The sequence below is a fragment of the Enoplosus armatus genome, chromosome 22 (genome assembly GCF_043641665.1).
Source record: "Enoplosus armatus isolate fEnoArm2 chromosome 22, fEnoArm2.hap1, whole genome shotgun sequence".
In the NCBI taxonomy this organism is placed as follows: Eukaryota; Metazoa; Chordata; class Actinopteri; order Centrarchiformes; family Enoplosidae; genus Enoplosus; species Enoplosus armatus.
The window spans coordinates 10186207-10212805 of record NC_092201.1 but is presented as its reverse complement, the minus strand read 5'-3'; the positions used below and the strand labels follow the sequence as shown (position 1 = coordinate 10212805).

General features: G+C 41.2%; 1 protein-coding gene across 1 annotated transcript in view; it reads left to right on the top strand.

Moving 5' to 3' along the window:
- pdzrn4 (PDZ domain containing ring finger 4) overlaps window positions 1-23149 on the top strand; it is a 32548-nt gene extending 9399 nt beyond the window's left edge. The window contains exons 2-9 of the mRNA XM_070928981.1: window positions 9474-9745; window positions 10610-10712; window positions 16163-16261; window positions 17933-17995; window positions 20229-20330; window positions 20499-20615; window positions 21415-22473; window positions 22577-23149. Coding sequence (XP_070785082.1) covers window positions 9474-9745; window positions 10610-10712; window positions 16163-16261; window positions 17933-17995; window positions 20229-20330; window positions 20499-20615; window positions 21415-22473; window positions 22577-23149 — 2388 coding nt within the window. The remainder of the gene's footprint in view (window positions 1-9473; window positions 9746-10609; window positions 10713-16162; window positions 16262-17932; window positions 17996-20228; window positions 20331-20498; window positions 20616-21414; window positions 22474-22576) is intronic.
- The last annotated feature ends 3450 nt before the right edge of the window (window positions 23150-26599 follow it).

The window sequence follows — 26599 nt, the reverse complement described above, 5'->3', positions numbered from 1 at the left end:
TTAATTCAAATAATTAAGAAAGAAAAAATATTGTGAACTTGACAATGTCTTATTGTTACACGAGTATGCAAAATGTTTCAAGCAATGAGAGCCTATGCTGATTTCCTACTGATGTGTTCAGTCAGTCTCAGTCAACCTATCTCTCTGTCTCTTCACTGGTGTCTGCATGTGGTGCCACTTTCATGACACTGTTAAACCCCTGCTAGTGTGTCTGTGTGGTTCACCCCACAGCACTGCGGTTGCTTAGACCCAGAACAATGGAAACAGGGGCAGCAGAAACTGAATGGGATCTTGAAAGAGACATTGCCACATCTAAAAGTCAACATTAACAGATGTGAAAAGACCAAAAATCCATCTCCCAGTACTTTCTCCACCCTGGCTGTGGCAACCCCATGCCCAATGGTTCCTAAATCTTTAAAAATTGGTCACAGATATAAAGTTTAATTTGTCTGAAAGGCCTAATAATTTCCTAAGACAGCTGGCCACTGCAGTTTTTAGCAAATGTCACTCAAACAGGAGAAAAGGAGAAAAGTGTGTGCAGTAGTGCATTAATTGGGGACTATTTTCAGCAGAGGATTCATGCATATTTGGTGCACTGGTGGATATTTATGGAAGCAGAATGGTGTTTGTGGGATTGACTCAAAATGAACTACAGTGCCAGGTTCTTGATAATGAAAGAATATGTCACTTAGTGGCTCGTTGGTGTGTTTTTGACACTTCTTTTTAGACAATGGAGGTCTACTACACTTGTTGGTAGGATCTATTCATTGTTGGTTTTCATCTTTTAATGGTATTTGTTGACAATAAGAAAAATATTGTATACCACCAGTCTTGTTCTTTATGCTATTCTTTATGTAATAGAGTGCAAGAATAGATGACATGCTTGGATGGAGAATGTATGATGTTCCAATTTCCCATATAGAGGAGTAACACATAACCTCTTTGTGAACTCAGCCGTCTGGATGAATTATGTGGGTCTAATCGGTGACCCCCGAGAGCCTAATTCAAACTCATTGCAAGTGTGTGTCGAGGGGCTGGAGGAAGGGCCACTGTATTGTTCAGCCCGGCTCACTGGCTGTTGTTTTAATGGCAGATGAGAGATTAATGGCGATCTAATGACTGTGGGGAGGACACAGTGCAACAATAGAGTCCTGGTATAGCGCAGGCCAAGTACATTAGTCAGTCAAGACAACTATCTGCATGGATGAACACACACATATATACAAGCATACATGCATACGATGTACACACAAACACATTTGGTTAATCCCCAGACACACAAACACATTCATATGAACAGACGCACGCAGAGTGAAAATGAAAGTGACTTCTATTGATTTGTCAGTAAAGAAGTTTTGTGAAGTCATCTGCCATCAGTGCACCCCGTCTCATCACGAGCAAAACAAATGGCGCTAATTCTCAACCCGCCAACCCCCCAATGTGACAAAAGAAGGCTAATTTATGCATTGGCGACATGGTGTGCAAGGAATAAGAGTGTGGCAGCGGGGCTGGATGCTCACTCGTGGATCGCGGTAATTGTGATTTGGTTGCTAGGATGTTGAGGGTAATGAATGTCTTGTTGATGCAGTTTGTCATAACCCGTGCCATTCGTGGCTGCTTGAGGACACAAAGCCTATTAGTTAAACACAGACACATTGGCCCTGCCATGATGTATGAGCCCACCGGGCAGAAGGCATTAGTCATTTTATGAGAGAAAATGAAGGAAACTGCCAGGCTACAGTAGGTGTTGACTAAGATTGTGCATCAAACTAGGCAGTGCCAAGAAAACCTCTTGACTTTTGCCATTGGGTTTTTAGTCATTTTATCTAATAGTATACTGGGGTACAAATTAGAGGAAAGAATGTTTTAATTGGAGTTCAAATGCTTTCTATCATCCCAGTGATGATACAGTAGGAGGTTGTTTTTCCCTTGAAAGTATTAGTAGCACATATGCTGCTGTGGTTGTCTTATAAAAAGCAGAATACAAGACAAATCATGTTTCATTCCAAGGTTTTACCAGTGGGAAGTATCTGTATTCATGAATCCTAATTGAAAGGAAGCCCGCCTTGCATATGGAAGTGGTACAAAGAGCAGGAAATGAGATGGTTCTTAATGCGTTCACTGACAGATGATAACCTTTGATTTCCCCCCACTTACATCAGAAATGGCTGCTTGGAATGACAGTCACAAGTCAACAGTCTCTGATGTCTGCGTGTGCGCTTCCACCGCTGGTGTTGTCACGCTGGGGTGGGGAAAGATAGACATGTGAAGAGCGAGAGAGGAGAAAACCCTGGAGACACACACAGAAAACACATAGGTAGAAACAGAATGCGATGTACTGTCTGCTTTGGCAATGTAGAGCCTTTTTACCCACTGAATCCAAATGAAATGGGCTGACTTACAGTGACAATGACAGACAAAAAGGGAGAGAAACAGCTTGATAGCAAGACAAAGAAAAAAACACATGAAAGTACTAACATTAGATCAAACATCCACGAGTCATTTTATAGAAAATTTAGACATATACACATGCTGCCATAAAAGACAAAAGAACACATTTTAAGCAATGGTGTCCACCTTAACTCACCTTGTTGTGCACATGGAAAGGAGAAAACAAAAGACAAAAAAAATTCTCCACCAAGCCAGGCTACAAAATGCTTAAGTAATACTAATAAAATTAATATCATACCAATTGTGCTTTCGATGACACTAAAGAAATTAGAACTAAAAGAAATGGATGAAAAATAGGGTGGGAAAGTGCTCCCATTCCATCAGCACTTAATTGTAATATTGACAAATATCTTATTAGTAGTCAACTTCATCTTCATCTGTATCTAGACAACCAGTTTACCATTCACTTTTACTGATAATGACTACATTATTGGGATGCCTAAAATTAGTTTTTCATTATTCTAATCATTACATTCAAAAGCGTACATAGGTGATGGATATGTAGTTTTCTCGCTTATGATAAGAAAGACAAACTGCTTTAGAGACACTTTATGTTCTGGCTATCATGAAGATTGCCTGAAGTGATTCTGGGAAATGGAGGAAATAATCTTTTGCTTTAGCCCTCCACAGAGATGCGTATGATCAGCTGCAGAGCAGAAAAGTCGATCTTGTTCAAGGACACTTCAGCGGTGCAGATGCTTCATGATGAGGGGCTTGGATGCAGGATAACCAGTTGAAGAACAGTACACCAGCCTCTTACTTTTAGCAGATATTATTGAACAAGGACATGTAGGAATCACTGGTCTCTGCAGTTGCTGTGAGACTATAAAAAAAAAACATTTGAAGCATGCAACTCTTTTACTAAAAGTTCATACACTTTTTTAACTTTTAACGCCCCCTCTGAAGCTAAGATCTAAAAGCTAAAGCGAGCCAGCACTGTGAGGGCTGATTCCATGAGAAAACACAGTCTAATCTACTGCACACAGATACTGTGTGATGTAGAAAGGATTAACCTGAGCGGGCTACTTAACATCCGTCCCGACAGCAGCTATTTAATCCATGTTTCATGTTGTCATGCATCTTCCGCCATGCAGAACTTATTGGTTGTTTTCGCCTGTTGTGCAGGAGCCCATGTGTGTGAAAAACTGTGAAGGACACTCATTACAACTTGTACGCACAGTTGCGGGCATGGACATAGATGCAATCACGGGTGCAGACGAGCACATAAACACAGGCAGGAAGAGCTGAACTCTATTCCGTGAATAAAGGTCCTAATCTCCTTGAACCCGTTACCGTAGTTTATCACACACACACACACACACACATATAAACACACACATACGTACACCTGAAGCCGCCGCCACTACCACCACCAACACAAACACACACATCTCTTGCACCCCCTTCCACACTCTCTCCATCTGATTTGCATTTTGGTTAACACTCTAATTGCCTCTCATTAAATACCTTGTCACTTTGATTAATTGGTGCGATACAGAAATGTAAAACAGCAGAGCATTACAATGCAAAGTGAACAGTTGCTGATTGGGAAAGACGAACAAGCCTTGGCTAAATATGCAAAACGGAGGTGAAATCTCACCAACTCCTCATGCACTTTTAAAGTCGAGTCAGGGTTCTTTCTATTCCTGAAGTGAATCTTTTAAAATCTGGAGAAAATGGCACAGTTAAGAGAGGTCCAAAGGTCTGCATTTTGATTCAGATGCAGATGCAGGTACTGATGATCTCTCCTTGCAATTGGTCTGTCCTCCTTCCTAGGTACAAGGGGGAGATAAATGCTTAGGTTGCCATGAACTAGACAGAGATTCAGCCATAAAGGTAATTCTTAAAGAGAGTCAAGGCAGTCAGCATCAAATTGATATAATGACAGAAGACGAAATCAGCCTCGGCCCTTTCTCTCCAGTGTCTCTTTCTGAAGTGGAGCAGTTGCATAAATGTCATTGAAAGTGCCCGTATGACTGAAACATTTGTGGTTTTAATCCTGCAACAATGCACGCTCTCCCAAACTGCTACCACGGTGTCTGCAAGCAAGAAAAGGTGCCCTTCAGCTCATCCCCAGCTGCTCCAGCAAAGTAAAACAGCACTGAATGAGTGGGATGCTGCTAAAATAGGACTCATATGCTGTCTGAATATAGGCTAAAATGAATCAGATTACAGCATAACAGCAGTCATTTACTCCGGATAGACATCATACCCAGCCCAAAATTGGCTATAATTGTAGTGAATTATGCACTTCAGCCACATCTTACACAAAGCCATGGGATTCTCTCTCTCCTTTGAAATGGCAGGTGCTGTAATTGTACAGTAAGACAGAGTTAATGTTGGAGTTGTTGTTTTTTTCACTTTCCAACTTCAGAGCACTTACAATTTGAAAGTCATAAGGAAATAAAACTTCACTGATATACTGTTTGGAACGTTGTACTCGCTACCTTTGTTGAGGAAAGTCAGGGAAACGCAAACTCCAGCAAAATAATATATAAGAGCAGGTAGTGCTAACCTCCTAAAGCTTTCCAAATAAACCTCAATTTTTGATAAATCATTTCAAAACTTGAGTCCAACCAACAGTAAACACAGAAATTAGCCCCCTGGATTACTGGGTGTACCTAACTGAAGCATCTTGCTAACCTCAATTTACATCTAAATCCTTACGAGACCATTTGCAAAAAGTTTAGAGCTATGATGTAATGTAAAGCTGACAGTATAAAATTTTTTTTTGGAAAGACACAGTTTGAAAACAAAGAATGGAAAACAAAGAATGGAAAAAAAGGTTTATTTCAACCCCCTCCTTTTGCTCGCTCGCCCTGGGTGCTTGTCACGCATGCATCAATAGCATCATGGTATTCTCACCCCACACAAGGCAAGGGTCAATGTGATTCAGTTGACTGAGCATGGCCCACCAGTTGCACGGCATGCCACTCAAATTTATGAAACCATCATCGTCTTTGCCTCTGCTGCACTAGGTGATATTGCATGTCAGAGGCTTTTATTATTGAAATGAGACATTTATGACAGTGAGCCCTCGCCACATGAGAGCAGCCTCCTGAATCGTCTCAATGCAGCTAGAGGAGGAAGAGAAATGAGATTTGGCAGATTATTGGAGCACGCCACCTGCGCTTCCTCACTCATCACAATATGTCAATTTCCATGAATTTAAAAACAATCTCACTTGTATTGAGATCAAGTTCACTAAAATCATGATCTGGGGGACTTATGGAAGAAAGCTTTCTGCTGGTGTTGAGCACTGTGTCTCCTCTGGGGCAGACGAGGTCGGTGTTGAATGGGCAGGGGGGTCTCTCCTCGGCAGCCTATTGTTTCGTGGTCCATTGTAAGCCCATTCAGTCTGAGATACTGGCATTATTCAGTCACACATGGTTAATGCAAACAACCGCATTGTGGAGCTGTTTTAAGTCTGTCGGGAGCTGATGTAATGTTTAAACGTGTGTGTGTGTGTTGCATGTGTCTGCTTGAATTTGCTCACAATGACACCATATCTGTCAGATTTAGCTGTGAGGTTGAGTGGTTTCCATCACACTCTTATCTCTGGGCAGCAAACACACCCATTCACATGTACACCCACACACAAATGCACACACAACAACAAACTCTTGTGGGTTTTTCTTATCGCTCCTGTTTATATATAATATAATATAATATAATAATATATATAATATCCAATGATGTGTGTAATTGGTGCATCACAGGCAGCAAAATGTTATATTTTGGTAGCTGAAACGTGACCTTAAAAGTCTGTCTAGAGTTACGTCAGGAATCGAAATATCAAAGCTTGTTCAAACAATCCACTGGACTTTTCAGAGCACAAGACAGTGCTGTGAATTAAGGCTGTCCACCACCTGTAAGTTAGTACTTCAGTTGGTTATACCACATAAATTAGGCAGTAGCTAAATGCAACACATGATCAAGATAAACATTAACTACAGCTGGCTCGTCCTGCTACGAGGTAACTGGGTAGTTTAAGTTAGCAGAGAAACGTTAGCAGTAACTCCCATCTTGCTTCTTCTACCTTAATCATACATTTATATGGATTCATTGATTTACCCTGTGCCCCTGAGACTGCCCATTACATTTTTTATATGAAATATTTCTTTTCTATTCATGAAATTTAGGTATTTATCTAACTACCCAAAACTTTAGCTTTCTAACCCCTTTTCCCAACTTTACTGTATCTTTAGTACTGCTCTCCGCTGTTGTAGGCCAGTTTAGATAGATAGAAAAGACAAAAAACATACAATAGCCTAAGTATCTCAAGGAGTAATAACAAGAATACAAAGTGGGCCGATAGCAAATGACATTTTCAGTAAAGGCTGTAGATCGATGATGACACACTGCACTCACTGAACACACAAAGTAGAAACACACACACACACACACACACACACACACATAAGGTACAGTACATCCTGTCCTCCCGAACTGTAGCAGACCACTTTGAACCTTGACCTTTTGGAAGAGTGTATGGAAAGACAAGGGGCTGTGATTTAGGGCTACTGGGAGCCATTTTTTATTGGCAATAGTAACCTTTAACTTGAGAGGTATATGAAGGCTGCGCTAGACTGTAGGTTCATTACAGTCGTCCGTGTGGACTGCTGTGAACTCAGACTATTTTTAGTGTTCTCGTGGAGCTTTCGTGGGTTGTATCAGATGATGTAATGACTTGATATTGTCTCTCTGTCAGCTTGGTCACAGGAGCGCAGTTGAGTAATGAGAAAGGGAACTTGTAATCAAAATGGAATTACTGTTTGATATTGATGGAATCCGCACACCTACACGTCTCAGTGCCGATACCGCACTTGCATGTATAGCTCCCATGCACGCCTGCCCACTCACACGCACATACAGATAGAAAGGAAGATCCCATGCGATGACTAAATTAAACTACTGTACAATGCCTATGCGGAAACAGTCCAAGAGTGAACAGTAACAGGAAACCACAAAGAAAAATAACAGAACAGAAAATGAGGATATTTCAATGAAAAGTATGGAATATTATTATGGATATGTCACTAAAAGTTTAATGCAGACTATGTGTGATAAAAAATAGAAAATAGAATGACTAATACAACTAAGAAATATATAGTCAATATATAATCATTTAAAGCGTATGTGAATCTTCTTGATTGTGAACCTTATTGTCCAATCCACATCTCAATTGTCTCAAAGCTCTAAAACCCTTCCCTAACTTGTCTGCTCCTCTTTATCTCCTCATTTGTGGTTTAATTATCCCTAATGCTTTGTAAATTCAGTGTATATGATCTACAAAATGATGTGATGCATACAAACACATACACCCGCACATAAAACCTACGTGTTCTGCGCCATTATCCCCAGTCTTTGTTGCATCTGCTGGCTATTAATCAGCCCCCAGTTAGCTCATCAACTGGCAGATTGAATAGAGGTAACAACAGCAGGTAAACACACTAGCTGGTGTACCCGCACAATCACTTCCTGCCTTCCAGAGCATTCCCTCTGATTGGAGATTAATGTGTCCATCTGGACCTCATTACAACTCCAAAATGTTGTGGAACTTTCTCTGTGCTTTTTTCTGAGATGCACATAGGTTCAAACAGGACGATAAAATGAAGTTAATAATGCAGCCATAAGTTGCCATCATAGTGGCAGATGGTGGTAGGATGTGGCCTGATGGGCACTTAAAACTGCTGCAACACTTTTATAACTCATTATACATTACATTACATTACACTTGTCAAAAAAAAATGTCAAAAAATGTGTCGTGTGGGTCCAACATAACACTATATTTGTTTACATGCCCCAGGCAAGGTCTAAGAGGCCTGTACCAACATCACAAAAAGAAAACCATACTGCCACAAATATGATGTCCAGTTTGCTGCTACTAAGCCCTTCCACCAGGCTATAAGAAATATTTCAGAATGTAGATCGAAGTTGTTCTCCTAATAATGATGCTGACATTAGGCGTTTGCTTCCGCATTCTAAAGCCTTGACAAGCACGCTGACACTCTCAGACATCCAAAATCAATGCGAACGATCAATTTCAGGATGTGACAGGCTGAAAATGAACTTGGCATACAGGGGTTAAACTAATTGGGTTAAACTTAGTGTCAGAGAGTAAATGCATAGGTGTGTGTGTTCCCACACTGACAGCTGTCAGTATGACATCTCCCCTCCACTGATTCCCCTGTGGCACAACCTTTTTAAATTAAGTAGGTGCTCCTTGCTAAAACTGTTCCCAATGAAGCAAGGTCTACCCCCACTGCTCCTCCCCACTTTGCTGCTCCTTTGCTTAAATCAGTATTTTTTTTTTATTATTCTACGTCTAATGGGCTTAATGGTAGGAATGGGATGTAAATTATGCATTTGAGTTGGATTGATTTGAAGAACATTGGTGCACAATAGAATGAGATAAAATGAGCTCATTAAAGAGTTTTTCTCCTTCAGTAAATGCTGCAATCTAGTACATTATACAGTCTGTGTAAGTTTGGCAGCAGCCTAAAGGTTAGAGAAGTGCATTTGTGAATAGCTGGTCAGCAGTTAAATTGTCTGAACCTTCTGGGAAAATGTACTGTGTAGGTAAAAAAAAAAAAAAAAGGCAGAATATGTAATGTCCTCCCTCCATGAAGACTTACTGTCAAAGTGCCCTTTATAAATGCACTTAACTTGTAGTTGCTTTTCTGGAAGCTTTTCCGTATCTAACTGTGGAGACGTGTAAAAGTACTGCAAGGCTTCCAGGTGTGAATGTGAAACAGGTTGTTGCTGAAAAGAGCATGCATGTCTGCCAGATTGTCCTTGGATAAATGAGGGTTAAAGCACTAGGATCTTTAATAAGGTGTCCTTTCACTTCCTCCTGACTAGTCTCCTCTTTTCAGAGACAGTTTATATTGTCATTATTGTCACTGACAAGGGAATTCAGACATTGGGTCAGAATATGATTTGCATCTTTTCACCATAACATGCAACATAAAGGAGGACAAAGGGCGTCCAAGTGATTTGGTCTCCTCTTCTTTCCACAGGTGAATGCGCGAGACTTCTCCAAGGTCGACCATGAGGAGGCCGTGGTGGAGGCCATCAGGCGAGACCCCATTGTTGTTCAGGTCCTCCGGCGGACCCCCACCAGAGCCACGGCTGCTGTTGCACATAACCACAGCAGCACCCCACAGGATGTGTGCGTGGTGGATGTTTGCACACAAACGGACATCACCTTCGAGCACATCATGGCCCTGGCGAAGCTTCGGCCTGCTACTCCCCCTGTTCCGGACATCTGTCCCTTCCTTTTGTCTGACAGGTAAGGGCAAACACTTACTGTGCAGTTGTAGCCAATGCAAGAGGTTGAATGTTACTGGTGGCTGGACGTTAATGATACACACTGAGATGACATGGGCAGGTTTAAAATGATTACCCTGTTTTTTGTTAACTGGAACCAGGAAATCGTCACCCAAATGAACCTGGCGCTCTCCTGAGGCTTCTCCGTTGTTCTCTTTCATTTCATGGTAGTTATTAAGCAGTTGTACAATAGTGTGGAAACCCCCAGCATCGCTAAGTACTTTGTTCCGGTGATATCATTATGCAGAGCCAAACCCGCAGGCAATAATTGCTTCTGTGTGCTACATCCATTTTCTTTATTGGGAGCTTTTCGCCGGGCGATTAAAAGCCAATGGTCTGATAGAGCAGGTATTCTGGTGCTACGTCCGTTCTGTGGCTATTTATGGAGCTTTGCTGGGCAGCAGATGAAATCAATTTGTCCTATAAAACTACAAATCTGCCAGTCTTGGTCAATTATTATGGGGAGGTAGTTATCGTGGTGACAATTTACAGAGGTCATGGCTTTCATGGGGCGAATGGTTGATGTCTGCATAGCTTGTTCAGAGTTTTGTTGCAGAATGACATAACTGCTAAGAAATGTAACACATACTAAATAACATAACTTTGAGGTACTTTTTGTTCAATTTTCTCAAAGAAGCCATTTCACATGATGCACAGACCACTTACTAATTTAATTGGTATGGTAAAACATCATTCTCACACTACCATTCAATACATTATCAGCTTATTTCAAATTAGAGCTAACATACAGGAAGACACATGCATATGGGAACATACATTAATGACCTTTAACATAACTGTCTCTTCTTCTCTTTTTTGTCTCTAGTTGTCATTCCATCCACACTATGGAACATGAGTTTTATGAATGTCCCGAGTACCTGTCCAATACCCCAGCAGAGGTGGAGAGGACTGAAGAGTATGAGTATGAGGTACAGTTTTGCATCTTTCTGCAGTATGAGTGTATTTTAAAGTCCTCACACTGTACTGGGACAGTACAACATGTTTTTGCCCCTTTCATCTGTCTGTCGATCCGTCCACAACGAGATTGGCATGAAATTTGGTGTGAATGTTCATGGTCCACAGAGGATGAATACTAATATAATTGGTGACTCCCAAACCTTTCCTCCCACCATCAGCTCAATATTTGTGCTCTTATAGTAGAAATATCAAAATCTGCGGCCTCCCCCCCTGGTGGCCAAGAGATTTGGACACTGACCACGAGCCACGGTGTTCCCGCTGTGCATCCTTTGTTGCACCCTTTCATCTCTCTACTGTTGGCTATCCAATCCAGGCATAAAATGCCCACAAGATAATTAAGAAAAAAAGAAATATCAAAACATAATCGGCAAATTGCCATGGAATTTCCTAATCACATTAACGCTCCTCAGAGGATGAACCCTTATTTTACCATTATTTGATGAGTGATAGAAAGAATGTCTTCAACAGACTTGTAGGAGAGTATTTAGTTTTCCAATGAAGAATCAAATGGTGTTAATGTTGTACCAAACTCATATGAAGCCCCAGGATGTGCACAGCACTATACTTGTGCTATAAAAAAGGCTCATTTATGAAGCTATTTGTGGCTTCAGATTTCTATGCTATTGTAACTACATTGAATAGGCTTAATTTTTTCCACTGATGCAGTCGGATATGAGACCACTGTTGTGTCAGTAATACACAATCCCAGGAGAAAATCCAAGGCTAGCCCTGACGTATGATGCTCCCAATGTCCCACGACAATACAAGAAAAATTGTCTTCTACAATAATGCAAGAAGATTGGCTGTCCCTTGTGAAAGCTTCATCTACTCATTAGATTGTTCTGTGTAGCATCGCAAAGTCCCTGGGTTTGAGATGGAAGGCCATTCTTCATATAATTGTACCAAAAGAAAATCCGTCTCTGAAAGTCCTCCCTGTTGAATTACCAGTGTGTTTCATTCACAGGCCGTTAGTTCCCCTTTCATCATGCACTGTCCTTCAGAAATGTTTGTGTCCCTTTTCAGACAACCATTTCAACCTGAACAGAAATTCTGAGTATGTTATGTGGTTTTTCAATCTGCAACCAACAAAATAATTGTTAAAAAGTAGTTTCCCGGTTTGGCTGAGTAATGTTACAGAATGTTACGACCTTGCACTGATTCATCAATGCGGTTATTTTCTGTACTAAGTTGTTAGACTTCATTCTAGTTTTTGATAGACAGGACTCGAAATACTGTATATCACTAATCCAACTAACCCTCAGTTCTAAATAAGAGGATTTCTCAGAGGATTGTGAATGTGATTCATTCACACATTGCTAGCTTGGAATGGCACAATTTGTACTTCTTTACGATACAACGTGCATTAAAAAAACATTTATGAGTATACGTTGCTGTGCTAAAATGTACAATTACATATTATTAATGTATGGATTAATGTTTGTTATATGATCTTTTATGTACAGCCATGCTAGTGGTTCTTTGAGGCTGTAGCTAAATGCTAAAGTGAGCATGCTAACATGCTCATAATGGCAATGCTGACATGTTGATGTTTAGCAGGTAATGTGAACCCTGTTCACCATCTTGCTTTAGCATGCAAACACTAATAAGCACTAAACACAAAGTACAACTGAAGATGATGTCGATTAGTTTTCCAGGTATCAACCAAAATATGGAACAAATTAAATGTTTGGCCTGATGATAGGACTAGTGGAAAAGTCAGGGGATCACCAACGTCAGTATGAGTCATTCTCTGGGGACCATGAATGTATGGACCAAATGTCATGGCAATCCATCCAATAGATGTTGAGATGTTTCTGCAGTTGAAGGTGTACTTCTAAAATCTTGTGATCAGAAGGGTGCATTCTGTGTTGTGTGTGTGCCATACAGTCAATGGTCTGTACCCACAAGTGTCTCCACTGTAACAGATGCATCATGCCACTCAGACAGTGGACCTAGAGGTCATGCTAGGTGACAGTAATGGGTGACGTTTGCAACTGTCAATGGTCCCCCCGGGTTTAATAGGTGCTTCCTGGTTCAGTGAACTGCATTGTGGGTCATTAGGATTCCTCTGCTGCCAGCTGTGGCCTTACCTCACAGCGTCGTCTGGATGACAGAGTCTCCAGTGTGTGTCAGGGGTGGGAGTGGGGGGTGGAGAGCTTGTGTGTGGTAATAGCAGTAGTATTCGAACAAGGTTGGCTTTACAGCATGAACACACACACACACACAGTCAACTTCCCCCTACCTGCCAGACGTACACACACCATATCAGCCGTCCTCACTTACCTCTGTCCATTCATGTGTATCTAACTGAAACATGAATGGCTTTCCTCTCGGATGAAACAGAATAGGGCTGCCATTCCCAGGAACATTACTTCTGACAGGTTTAGCTTCACTTCCAGCTGATTGTCCACATGGGTACTCCTGCTGTCATAATACTCCTGCTATTTCTGCCAAATCCACCAAACTATAATATTGCCAAGTAGCAGACATTAGATGCAGAAAATTAGTTTCAGAGCTAGCAGTTTTATATATGGAAGCTTTGATTGTTAGGGTAAAACATTCACAGAGTTACTAAAAATGCTGTTGTGAATATCTGAGTTAATGATGTTCTCGACAGTTCTCAAGCCCTTTTTGGATATTAATATCTACTTCCCAGACAGAGTAATGTTGAATAATGGCAGATTTTAATGAATGCTCTGTTTGGTTACCAGGTTACACAGTACAGTCAATGAAGTGGCAGCAGTCTGCCAGAAAGCAGCCAGTTAGCTGTTTGTCAAATTAGTCAAAATAAACATGTCTAAATTATAGGTGCCAAACATCGAAGGGTTAGGGTTATGGGTTTTTTTTTTTTAATCTTCAGAAACAAAGAAATATTGGTCTGCAAGGGATGGTGCAAGAATAAAGAGTCTATTGAGCTTTGTCAGTGATAGTACAGTGAAGTATAAAATAAAGTAAAATAAAGCAGAAAGACGTGTGATCACTTTTAATAGATCAAGCAGTGACAAACTCAAAAGTGAAAGAGGGGTACTCCTGTGATTTAGTGTTGCATTTCCATGATGTTGGGAGATTAAATAAAGAATGGTCAAAATCAACGCAGCACAGCCCAAGATATCCAGGCATTTACTCTCTAGTATGACCTAAGCACCAAAAACAGTGGATCCTATAATTACCATGATGCAACTAGATACCATTTTTTCTTAGACACTCCCTGCCTGATAAATGCTTACATCTTTTAAAATCCACACCACTAATTTGTAATGCAGGTTTTCCAAGACAACCCTGATGATTTTGTCACACTTTAAAAAGCTACCACCCTGCCAACACTGAATGGTTTGTGTTGAGGTGGTCAGTGGCTATGCTCCCATAATGTACTACCAAGTTGGTTTGCATAGACCAAGCAGCACTAAAGCACATAATACATTTGCTAAAAAAAAATCTCATAAGAAGCTAAAAAGCACAGCATTAATGGGAAATTATCCTCACTACACTATAAAGACAGTTGCTATAAAATAGTGACGGCTGAAAGGATGTCATCATCTGCAAAGTGGAAACAATGAGCCAATGAACATTAGGCATGGGCAGTAATTTATTTTGAATGAAACATGAAGTAACACTTAAGTGCATATTAGAACAGATGTTTTATGTGGCTCTGTCATATGTCTTAAGTTCTCATATACATTGGTAGCATGTGGTAAATGTGATCTCTCCCGTTTAAAATGGGGGAACCACATACTGTAAATTAAGAAGATAAATTCCATCAATTGTCACAATGCACGTGAAATTAGTTTCGACGTCACTGCTGTGCCATAATTTAAACCCCACGGTGGCACAGATTTGAATCCAATCATCACTAATCAGGCCTCTCCTCAGTTTCAGCACCCACGGCTCCACACATCTGGAGATCATTCACTTGTGGGCTACCCACCCCGATAATTGACTCCAGTAATCCAGTAAAACCCAGCATACCACCTAATGTGCACTGACATTAAGGCATTAGTGCTGTCTGATCTCCCTGTATGCAGCTGTTACTTCATTGCCAGGGTTTGTACGAATCAGCCAGTGTACTAAACTGGTGAGGAGTGTGGGTAGTCAACACACAGCCCAACCTGTGAAGGTCAGGGCCGTCTGCACAGGGGGTTAAATGCCACAGAAATTAATTACTTCAATCTCTGCTATCGTGGTTTCCCCTGACAGAAAAAAAGGGGGCAGGGGCTTATTTCTTGTCCCACCCCCCACCCTTATCCCCTTTTTACCCCACTCCCCTCCTTTCACAACTTCACTGCGCTGAAATGAATTTGGCAGCGTGGGGTTAATAAAGATTACCCCCGGAGTTATCTTTATGTGATTACCTTTATACACAGCAGGGATCAAAAGGAGCCAGTAGCGAGTCTGGCTAAATTTAGAGGCATTTCCTGTGGGAGGGGACCAGTCTGTGAAATACTATCTCTATAGACCTGCCCTGTATGTTGCCACATGCTGGCTTCAGTTTGATACTTACAGGCTTTCATTTAATTGATGTAGGGAACACATGCTGGGGCTATGTTTATGTGTTTGTGTGTGTGTGTGTGTGTTTCTATAGTTTATTTATATTGCATTGCAGTGCACTGTTGGACTGCAGGTTATAAAAGAGTTTTCTCCCTACATCATTGTATTTTACATTGTGCTGGGTTGAGTTCTGCTGTGGTGACTTCTGCAACTTTAGGTCTTAATCTGAGTGAAGTTAGAGCAGCCTGTGAGTCTGTGTAGACGAACAAGTAGACCAATACTCCAGGGGTCTAAACCAGTTTTGGGTTGCACAATCGACTAGATACCTTTTTGTTGGATAATCTGATTTCCAAGACTTTCAGCCGAATACCAGCTAGTAACAGGCTAGCCTCATTCCTGACTGGTGTTCTGCTCAAGTGGCAATGAGGGTAACAGTTGGTGGTTAGGCATGTAGTTGTTATAGTCAAGGTTAAGGTTATGGGATTGGGAATGCACTTTTCAACAGTCCTCATAAGTATATACTTACAAATGCGTCTGTGTGTGTAAAAGAGAGAGAGGTAGACATTTGAGGTTGCCTGGATATTTTACGTCAGTAGAAAATTAACATAGATCCTCTTTACCTAAAGCAATTTCACTGCTTATGACTACAGAACAACAAAACGCTCCCAAAGTGATTAGTAACGGTAAAATGGAGCATCAAAATCAAGTTGGACCTCATCTCCCATGTGTGGTATCATTTCAGCTGCTCTGTAAAACAGATGAATAAACTCCACATTTGAATTGATATGGTTTTGGAATCCATCAAATCCACTGGGGGGGGGGGGGAAACGTAGGCTCATAACAGGTGCACCATGGGAAAACATGTTTGATGTTTGGTTTATAACATTATTGGTTTGTTTGTTTGTGTGTGTAACAGGAGGTGGAGCTGTGTAGGCAGAACAGCCAGGAGAAGCTTGGCTTGACGCTGTGCTACAGGACAGACGATGAGGAGGACACCGGCATCTATGTCAGCCAGGTACAGACAGATGTTCCCGTTATTTGGTCCTGCTATACTGACACTTATAGGTAACATGATTACCTACAATACAACAGATATTTACTGTACTGTAAAATATAATGCTGTGCACTGGAGTACAAACAAGCGCCCCCCCCCCATGAGGTCTGATTGAGACAAGGCTGCATGTTCGTTAAATCAAACCCATGGTTCCATGATCAGTTTCCTTTGGAGCAGGAAGTTATCAATCGATGGCATGAAATCCCATTTGAATCCCCATCTTTACATCCAGTCGCAGTGAGCAAGTCAAGCTGAATTAGGGAGGAAGGGGAGCAAAGTGTTTGCCAGTCAAATATCGACTCTGAAATGAGCCACGCATGGCCAAAGAGGAAGTCAGGTTTGAAATGTGATTCCCGTCCTGCCATTCTCATCCCTCCTCCTTTAATGTGTTTTAATTGAAGGTTTTAATTAGCTCTGAGTAACAACTTTCTCTTCCCCCCACACAGTGTGTTAAAATGGCACATTCTCCCATTTACTGTACCCCCTCTGAATACCAAACACACAAAACAAAGAGGGACAGACATATTACAGAGATTCTTTTAAAAATTCAAATGAATTGCTGTTCCGAAAAAAACATACTTCCTCTTGCAAAATGGTTGATAAGACAAAATGAAAACAAATTATTACTTTACATGGAATTAGGAGGGCTTTAAGCACTACAAACTGAATTAGAAAAAGAAGGAAATGTTTTGCCTGACTGCAGGTGCAGCTTCAATCCAATTATGAACAGAAAAAGCAGAAAAGGGTGTGAAAAGTAAGTGTGTTGTAGTAAGTGCTGTGAGGATTAGAATGCTGTAAGGATATCAATGGCAGAAGCACAACGACCTGCAGTATATTTAGCTCCTTTCAGCCTTTATAAAAAGACTTGTATATAAAACCGTGAACGCTACCAGCTACTTCTCTGGTTTTTCACCTGTTCTTCTTGAACCAGACGAAGAATCCGAAAACAAAACCACAAACAACACGAGCACCTGCTGAACCTCAACAGATTGTGAAAGCAGTCTCCCACCGACAGAACGCATCTATTTTTGTATGTTTGATAAAAAGTATAAAAATGCTAATATCCCTCATTAAAAATGTATGTACGGATAGAATTGGTGCAACCGTATTTTTTTTCTCCATTGGTAGCTACCTCTCTTGATCTTCAATGCAAGAACAACAAAGTTTATGAAATGATTATTGGGGGCTTGTGTTGTTGTTGCATAACCACTGGTGTGCATTTTGAAAAAAGGGAGGTGTTGATTCATTCAACGAAAATAGAATCACGTCTGTGCCATAAACACTTGCCACTACTTGTTTTTTTCTCAACTGCCTTTCAGGTCTTTCACTCACGCTTCATTTATAACTTGCTGCTCTTCTGTATAATGTCATCGACTCACATGTTACCTCAGTCAGTGTCACTCTCCAGCTTTAAACTCGTGCGAAGCAACCTGTGAAAACACACCTGTGTCACATGAAAAATATGAGGTTGTCAGTGAGAAAATAAGCATCTTCCCTTTCTGAAAAGCAGACTTTTATTCCTGACAGCAGAGATGAGAGAGTGGTACATCAGTGGTATTTTTTTTTTTTTGGAGAATACAGAGACACACGATAACTGGCTGCCAGCACTGATTTTCATGTTCTTTTGTGCAGGTGGAGCCAAACAGTATAGCAGCAAGAGATGGACGCATCAAGGAAGGAGATCGTATTCTACAGGTGCGTATTTTCATCTCAGAGAAAGCACATTCACAAAAGGTTATATTATGAACTCACACGGCTCCTAACATGTCTGGGTCTAACCCTTATTTTTCACATCACGAGTAGGATGTTATCAGCCTCATATTTACAAAATAAACCCCCTATTTCCTGTTTCAGTTTTCTGTGTTGAACAAGCATGCCTAGATCCTCCAAGCCGCTTGCAAGGCAGTCTTTTTAGAGGATATCCAAAGCTGCTGGTGTCTTCAGTCCGGGCAAGCATATGTATATTTAATCACCTCGTTTTACCAGGGAAATTAAAGTCCCTAGTTGCAGTTACACCAGGCACTACATCATCTCTAGCACTGCTCTTCGTCTTAGTCTTACTCTGTCTCATTATGCGAAAACACCTATGGGGTCAGAAACTGTGGATAGTTCTCTCTAAACACATGCAACTAAAACATTGCAACCTTACATACACTCTCTGAAACAACAGTTTTTCTACTTTGGATACAGTCTGCTACAGATACAAAAGTTTTAGTACATATTGTTTTCCCACTGGAATACAGGATTAACAAAGTACAGAGGTTTGCACTCTTGACTCCAGACTTGATTACAATGAGTGGCACCAGGTGTGTGTGTAGCCACAGCGAACAGTCCCTCGTCAAGACATAACAAGAAGTTGTCTGTTACTTGTTTTTTGCAACAGAGCCCAATGTGAACACAACTCTCACCCTTGTAGTCTTCTGCAGTTTTTTTTCTTAGGAAATAACATAAAAATGGCAACATAGAGATCCTATTATGTGAGCCATGTCTGTGATCATCTCTGTGTCTTCAAATCGAATCAAGTTTATTTATATAGCACGTTTTAAAAACAACCAGAATTGACTAAAATGGCACAATAACAACAATAAATGTAAAAAAATAAAAATAAAACATCATAAAATACTAAAACATTTAAACCACTGAGAGCAACCAAAGGACTTGAGTTTTATATTTATTTATGTAATTCAGCCCATATTTTATCAATACTTATCTTTGTATGTTTTGTTATTAATTTCTGTATTTGCATATAAGTACATATGATAAACACTTGCGCACATGTGTATGTCGATATATCTACCTATTGTCACTCAACTTGATGATTCAATGTTGATGAGCTCATTGAAAACGCCGCCAATATGATTTTATTCTTTAATATGAGATTGTGGGCATGACGTAGCATTCTGATACCGTGGGGTAAAAAAAGTCTCTAATTGCAGTGTACTCAAGGCACTTCACTTAACCTACACACTTACAATGGATTTATCATTTTTGACCATTTGTCAAGTTAGAAAACACACAGTGTCAGTTTTTAATGCAAAATCAGATAACAATGGCGTGTTTGTCACTATGTTAATTTGAAATCATTATGCATGCATCCAAAATGTGTTGTCCCTAAAAAGATGAATCGGAAATTCTGATTTATTTTCAAATACATGCAAGGACATTCAGACAAAAGGAGTCTTATTTAAGTTTATATGAATTAGATTCGTAAGCAAATGTAAGCATGATGGATAAAAAAACATGCTAAAATCTTTTGATGTGCACTTAACTGTATGTCCTCTCAGTAAGCAACTTCTCAACTTGCTTCCAGTCTGAACAACAGTGTACCAACATTTCCTCTCCTCCGTATTTATTGCATAAACGGTACCTCCATCCTCTCACTGTAGTGTTTCTGTGTCCCAGTCATGTGAATGATTGTGGGGAGCAGGGCCTGCTGTACTCCTGGCCCTATTATCTTCTTCTGACAACCCCATTACTCTAGTGAGGAAAAGATGAACGCCACCTGTCAAAGAACAGTTAATTGTGTGTCTGGATGTGTGGTGAGGCAGACTTTCGTGGAGTCGGACTGCACGCTCGCAATTGACTCCCGTCACCAAGCGTGCAGCCTTCCCATGACTTTCCTAGGGATTGTGTGGGGATGGAAGAAAGGAGGAAAAGGAGGAAAGACAGATGGAGAGGTCAGCGAAAGAAACATGTGAAAAAGACAAATGGAGGAAGGAAAATGGTCAGAAAGAGTGAGAGAGAGAGAGATAAAAAGGTGTCGGCATGTGATTTCTCAAGGTGTGTCTTGCAAAAATGGGAACAATGGTTAGTTGTATTACGCTCGTCTTTTCATTCATGTCAGTTAAATGGATGATGGATGTGGTTGGGGCTTTTGACAAGTTCGTTCTTCTTAACATGACTATCTATACTTGTCTTTGATGTACAGATAAATGGCTGTGAAGTGCAAGACAGAGAGAAAGCCGTTGCCTTGCTGTCAAGTGAAGAAGCAAGGAGCATCATACTACTGGTGACAAGACCAGAAATCCAGGTAAACACACCTACACAGGCTCCCTGCCCTAGACAACCTATGTCATGTCAAATAACAAGAGCTGCCTGCTAAGTGCCTTTTCCTTTCTTTCGAACTGTCAGCGTGATTGTCTGGAGTTTCTACACACACAAAGAGAAGCAGGTTTCTGACAAGATGTTGTGATTTCAGCTGGAGGAGGAGGTATGGCTGGATGATGAGCAACAAGAGCTTGTGGAGGAGCTGAAGATGGAGATCCTGGAGGAGAGGAGAAAGCACAAAGAACATAACTTTGACAGGAGAGATGAGGTGAGCGTGTAAGCGAAGAGAAATACATCAAAACAAGAGACAAAAATGTCCAATAAGATAATCCTTTATTAATCCCTCAGCGGGGAAAAAAATTAAAGAGGCAGAAGGGTGAAAGTGGGAGGAAAGGTGACAGGGTAGGAAGAAGGAGAGACTAAATAAAAGGAGGTGGCAGAAGATGAAGGATAGTGAGAGCACAGGATTTGATTTATGTAACCTTACCATCATTTCAACCCTTTTGCCCGATGAGAACGTTGATATTGGACTCTATTATATCTATTATTATATTGGATTCTACAAAACCGTGGATTAAATGCAATGACGATGTTGAAATCCAATGCCAACGTTTACAAAATTCTTGCTTTCTACAATATCTGTGCATGGCAACTTCTGTATGGTTTGGGAAAGATCATGGCTATAGCAACTATGGTTAAGGTATGGTTAAGGTTGGGCAACCAAGATCATGGTTATGGTAAATGAAAGGGCAAGCATTAACTGTAGGTCTATCATGGGACGTAAACTCTGGTCTCCAGCATGAAAATATGACTGCGCGCCCACGAACCAGCCTCTCTACGTATGTGGCACACTATTTCCTGCATTGTGCTAAACATTAGTATTGGACATAAATAAGTAAGGTGCCAAATTTTCCAGTACATACACAATTCCTAGGGATACTTGGCTGATCATTCTCCCTTCTCAATGTACATAATCATGAACTGCAACAAATATATGAAGCTCTTGCAAGTGAATGAAATTGCCATTGAGAAGGACTAACTGTTGTTTGTCTTTCTTCATACACCAGCATCAAGTTGAAGAAGAGATGACAACAGACACAGCTACCTGTTCCTCTAACAATCAAGACAAAGACAGTGGGTTTGGACACAGCACAGACAGTCCAGAGCACCAACCCCTGCTGGCTAGACTCCACAGGAGGACCCCAGCCCATTGCCTGAGGGACCGATGGCGGGCAGAGCATCCACACACAAGACGAGGGACTGTAGTGCCACAGGACACCCAGGGACCAAGGACATTGTCCAAAGGACAAGGCCATGAAGGGGTAGTCAGTATTCGCAATGGTGGAGGTGGAAACCTAGGTTTAGAGAATCACTTCCAGCAACTCCTGGAGCTCAAGTGTCAAATCCGAAATGGAGGCGAGTGTGGTGTGTACTCCATTCGACACAGTATAGAATGTAGTCTCACTGAGCAAGGAGGAGGGGATGGAGATGGGGTAGATGGTGTTGGAGGAGGGAATGGAGTGGAGCAGGAGTTGAGGATGCTAAATGAGGAACTGCGCAGCATTGAGCTCGAGTGCCAGAGCATCATGCAGGCGCATCAGCTCCGCCAGACCCACCAGCTGGACCCCTCACAACCCGAGTCCTGCTCACCAGGACGGAGCCCCAAGCGACACGGCAGGTTGGCCGACATCCACGAATACCCGGAGAGGTCGGACAGTGATAAGATCCGAGAGAAGGATAGCTCCAGTGCCTACAACACGGCTGAGAGTGCGCGGTCGACACCACTAGGTATAGAGAGATCTCCTGATCATTCTCTGCAAAGACACATCAGCATCACCAACCAGAAAAACCTCAGACTGGCTTCCTCCGCACCCTCCAGTCCTATCCCTATCCCCAAGCCCCAGGGTACACCCAGTCATAGCAGGCCAGCAGACCCAGGTTCTGTTATCTCCAGCAGCCCAGACCAGAGCAACCCCTCCAGGTCTGAGTCAGACCCTGCCCTGCCTGCAGACGACGAGAGGTGTGAGAAGAAAGGGAGGACCAGAGATTCCAGGAGGGGGCTTCCCTATGGTTCTTTGTATCAGACAACCCCCTATCAAGGCCAAGGAGGATCCAGACAACTTCAGGTAGGTATAATTAAGAAGAGACGTGTCAACCTAATGCAGATATGCCTTTGAGTGAGGCACCTCTGAAGACGATTCTGTGCTAACAATGTTCTCTGTGTTGCAGAGCTACATGCAGCTGCTACAACAGCACTCGTCCCTGGAGTATTCCCAGAGCCAGCTGAGTCTGCTCAGTGTCTGTCGAGATCCTGTGCACCGGAGCGGACGCCCTGGGGAACCCCGTCTAGAGTGGAAGGTCAAGGTTCGTGCTGACGGCACACGCTACGTGGCCCGGAGGCCTGCTCGTGACCGCATCCTAAGGGAGCGGGCGCTAAGGATCCGAGAGGAGAGGAGTGGAGGCATGACCACAGATGACGATGCTATGAGTGAGATGAAGATGGGCCGCTACTGGAGCAAAGAGGAGAGGAAGCAGCACTTGGCGAGGGCCAGGGAGCAAAGGAAGAGGAGGGAGTTCATGCAAAAGAGCCGCCTCGAGTGTCTAAAGGAAGGGCCAGGCAGTGGAGCTGAGGCCAGGAAGGAGATCAATATCTTGGAGCTCAGTCACAAAAAGATGATGAAGAAACGAAACAAAAAGATCCTGGATAACTGGATGACCATCCAGGAGCTGATGAGCCATGGGGCTAGAGTCCCAGAGGGCTCCAAAGTACATAACGCCTTCCTATCTGTCACAACTGTCTAGCGGACACATACAGTACTGCATATTCTTAAGTACTGAACACTTTAATATCAGGTAGCCTGCATTTCAGGAACTACTGCTTTATGTAAAAAAGTGTCAGTTTGTGAAATTAAATTAAAAATGTCACTGCTGAGGACTTCTGTAGCATCCCTAAGGCAACTTTGTAACTATCACTTTAAGAATGTTTGAATAGTTCTTTCTATCATTACAAGACCTCAGCTATTCAAAACACGACTTTTCACTGTTTTTACACTAGCTTTTTGGTAATGCACTGGATTCTGATAGATGATTTTGGTAGCATATTGGTTCAAACAGATACACACAAAAAAGGGAAGAACCAACACATTAACTTCATGTATACTATATAGTGTGTGTCCATATTCTCCACTCTTGTGTTTCATTGCATATGAAGCGACTTCACTTGCCTCGTTCAAGGTGGCATTTTTTTATAATGGGGAAAATACAATATTTTTCACACTTTGTAAACTCAGTAACGTTTTGTAAGGGAATTTTTTTACACTGAATGTCATTGTACTGTAAAAAGTTGATTGTAATTTCTTATTTATCTTTGTTCCACCAAACCACCACAGTCCGAGTTGACACTATTTGATTGTACTGTAGCCTGCATTGTATGCCAGACCAACACTAAGAGAAATGAGAAACTTTGTGAAATTGATGGACAACAACTCCTCATCTCAAAACACTCCTTTCATTGTGTTGATAATGTCACTTGAGTCAGAGTCGTCTGAATAAAGCACTCAATTTAAAGCACTGAAAATATCATTATGCTATCTCAAGAGCTCATATTATTCATGAGCTGGGAGGGCTTTTTGAAACAGTTTTACCTCAACTCACAGTCAAAACTCTGATCTATCGAGTGGTTGAATGAACCTGTTTTTTTCAAACATTGACTTAAGTAACCCTTAATATGAACCATAAATGTGTGAATTATGTTTAAAATGTTAAGTAGATCCATATTTATATTGTTTACTGTTATTTCTATTTATTGTAAATTAATTTTTATGGTCTGCCCGGTAAATGTTTCACATGAAGGCTACCCTTGCAAGGCCAACACAAGGCGCTGTCAAGAAAATGTATCATATTGCAGCCTTTCAACTCAAACCTGCTGCTTTTCACTGTAAAGTTAATTGAAGAGGCCTTGAGTTCAGTATTTGTTGATGGTGATATTTGTAATAAAACAATAATAATAAAAAAGATTAAAAAAAGATGTCCCTCTTCCCTCACCTTCTGAACATGTCTTTTGTCATTACTTACTGGAGTTTACCTTCACATGTCAATAAATACATCTTTACACTAAAGACTCTGTAGAGCCTGTAGAACCTTGGTCCATATCAGACATATGATGTTTCTGCTATCCTCCTCTTTACTTAGTGTCAAAACTGCAATATCCACCATGTATTATGCATGCTGGAGCCAGCGGTTTCCATGTTTGGATTTGAGAGGCACAAGAGCAACACTTGCATCTCCCTGCTCTGAAATAAAAATGTACTCTTTGTGATGAAAATATATTGTTTCCTGCAGAGGACAACACATTTGATCCTATGTTCTTATGTGTGGTGTCAGGCAAGGAATGCATGAGAGGAGGCAGCCAGGTTGTTTATCTTAGGTAAATAGTGCAGGAAAATCCTTTTAAGTGCTGCCACTGATCAATACTGTGCAATCAGCCACGCTCAAAAAACATGGAGTCTATTTGTGAGGGATTATAAAGAAAATGATTGCTAATTGAACACATGGGAGAATTAAATGGGAATTGCAATGATTGTGGCACCTGGAAAAGTACCACACCTGCCTCCAGGCTGTACCAAACCAAGCCTACTGATATCCATATTCACACTCCCAGGGAGTCATAAAGCATTTTGATGTTTTGTGGCTTGATAGCACACAAAGTAATCTACCCTGTCGCTACAGTTTACAGTATTCATGTATTCACACTGGGATGACTGAATGACAGTGTGTGTGGGGGGTGGGATAGGGATGCAGAGAGGCTGTAAGCGTGTGTGTGTGGGGGGGGGGGTGCGTGTCCATTTAGCGATAGGAGGCATCAAAGCTAAACTATACTCCCATTTCAAAGCATTAAGGAGATGCTGGTGAAGTCTCCTCATCCCCTGTCAATCTGCCGTGTCTGTCCTCAGCCCACTGAACTGAAGAATTAATGACAGACATCAGACTGGCATCCCAATCGGCGGGGCTTTTATGCATAATATTAAATCAGGTAAGCACTGCGCCCACTTTTCTCATAGCTAACCATCTCCCTGTATAATATCCAACCAGTTCTATCTGTGTGACAGAAGTGGCACAGGAACTGAGGAATAATTAGTTTCAGTCAACCTAGTATAATAAATGATTAATGCCAATGTGCATAGTAAAAATAATTGAATGTAATTCAATATTGATCTGTTACAGTTGTATCATGTGGGAGCCTACACTGAAATAGGCCTTGATTTCCATACATGTGTGAAGCACAATGGCATGACCAAAATACATGGCTTAATGCTAAGGCATTGAGAATTGGGTTGCATGCAAGCTTCGGACACCAAGACATGATATAACAAGAGAATACCACCATAACTCTATAGAATATGTAATATGCTTGCTCAAAGGAGCACTGCCTTTGCTTCAATGTTTCATAACTATGAAGTTAACAGAAAACTCTTCTCGTCTTATCTCTCAGAAAAGAAAGAAAAACATTTTTACAGTTTTAAAAGTCTATATGTTAGATGCTGATGCATGGCATTGCAAATTAAATACTGTATTGATATAAAGGTACATCATAAGCAGATTCAGATCATAAGTTTAAACCTGACATACAGTACATGAGCGATAGTTTGACATTTAGGGCAATGTGCTGTCTTGCCAAATGTTAGATGAGAAGATTGATACCTCTCATGAGGGTTGTTAAATATAAAGCTACAGCAAGCAGCAAATTAGCTTAGCTTAGCATAAAGACTGGATGCGGTGTGAAACGGCTAGCCAAGCTCTGTCTAAAGGTAACACATTTTGCAAGCACAACAGCACCTCTAAAGCTCACTGATTAACACCATATATCTCAATGGTTTAATTCAATAAAAAACTGAAGTGTATGGGTTGTTTTCTGTCTTTATGCTAAGATAAGCTAACCGGCTGTTGCTGTAGCTTAGTCTTCAATGGACAGATATTAAATGGTGGTATCGATCTTCTCACCTAACTCTCAACAGGAGAACGAATAAAATCACAAAGTATTCCTTCAATGGATGTGACATTTATACACTTTTTGAAGAAAGAACATGGTGTTTATGTTGGTGTTTGTTTGAAACTTTACAGCTGTTTATTCTCTCAAATCTAGAGCTATCCTCACAGCAGGATGTTGCTCCAAACACACAAACACTATGTGAAATCCATAGATCCTGACTCCTGTTCAACCATTCTTCTCATCTAGATCTGTCTCATTCAAAT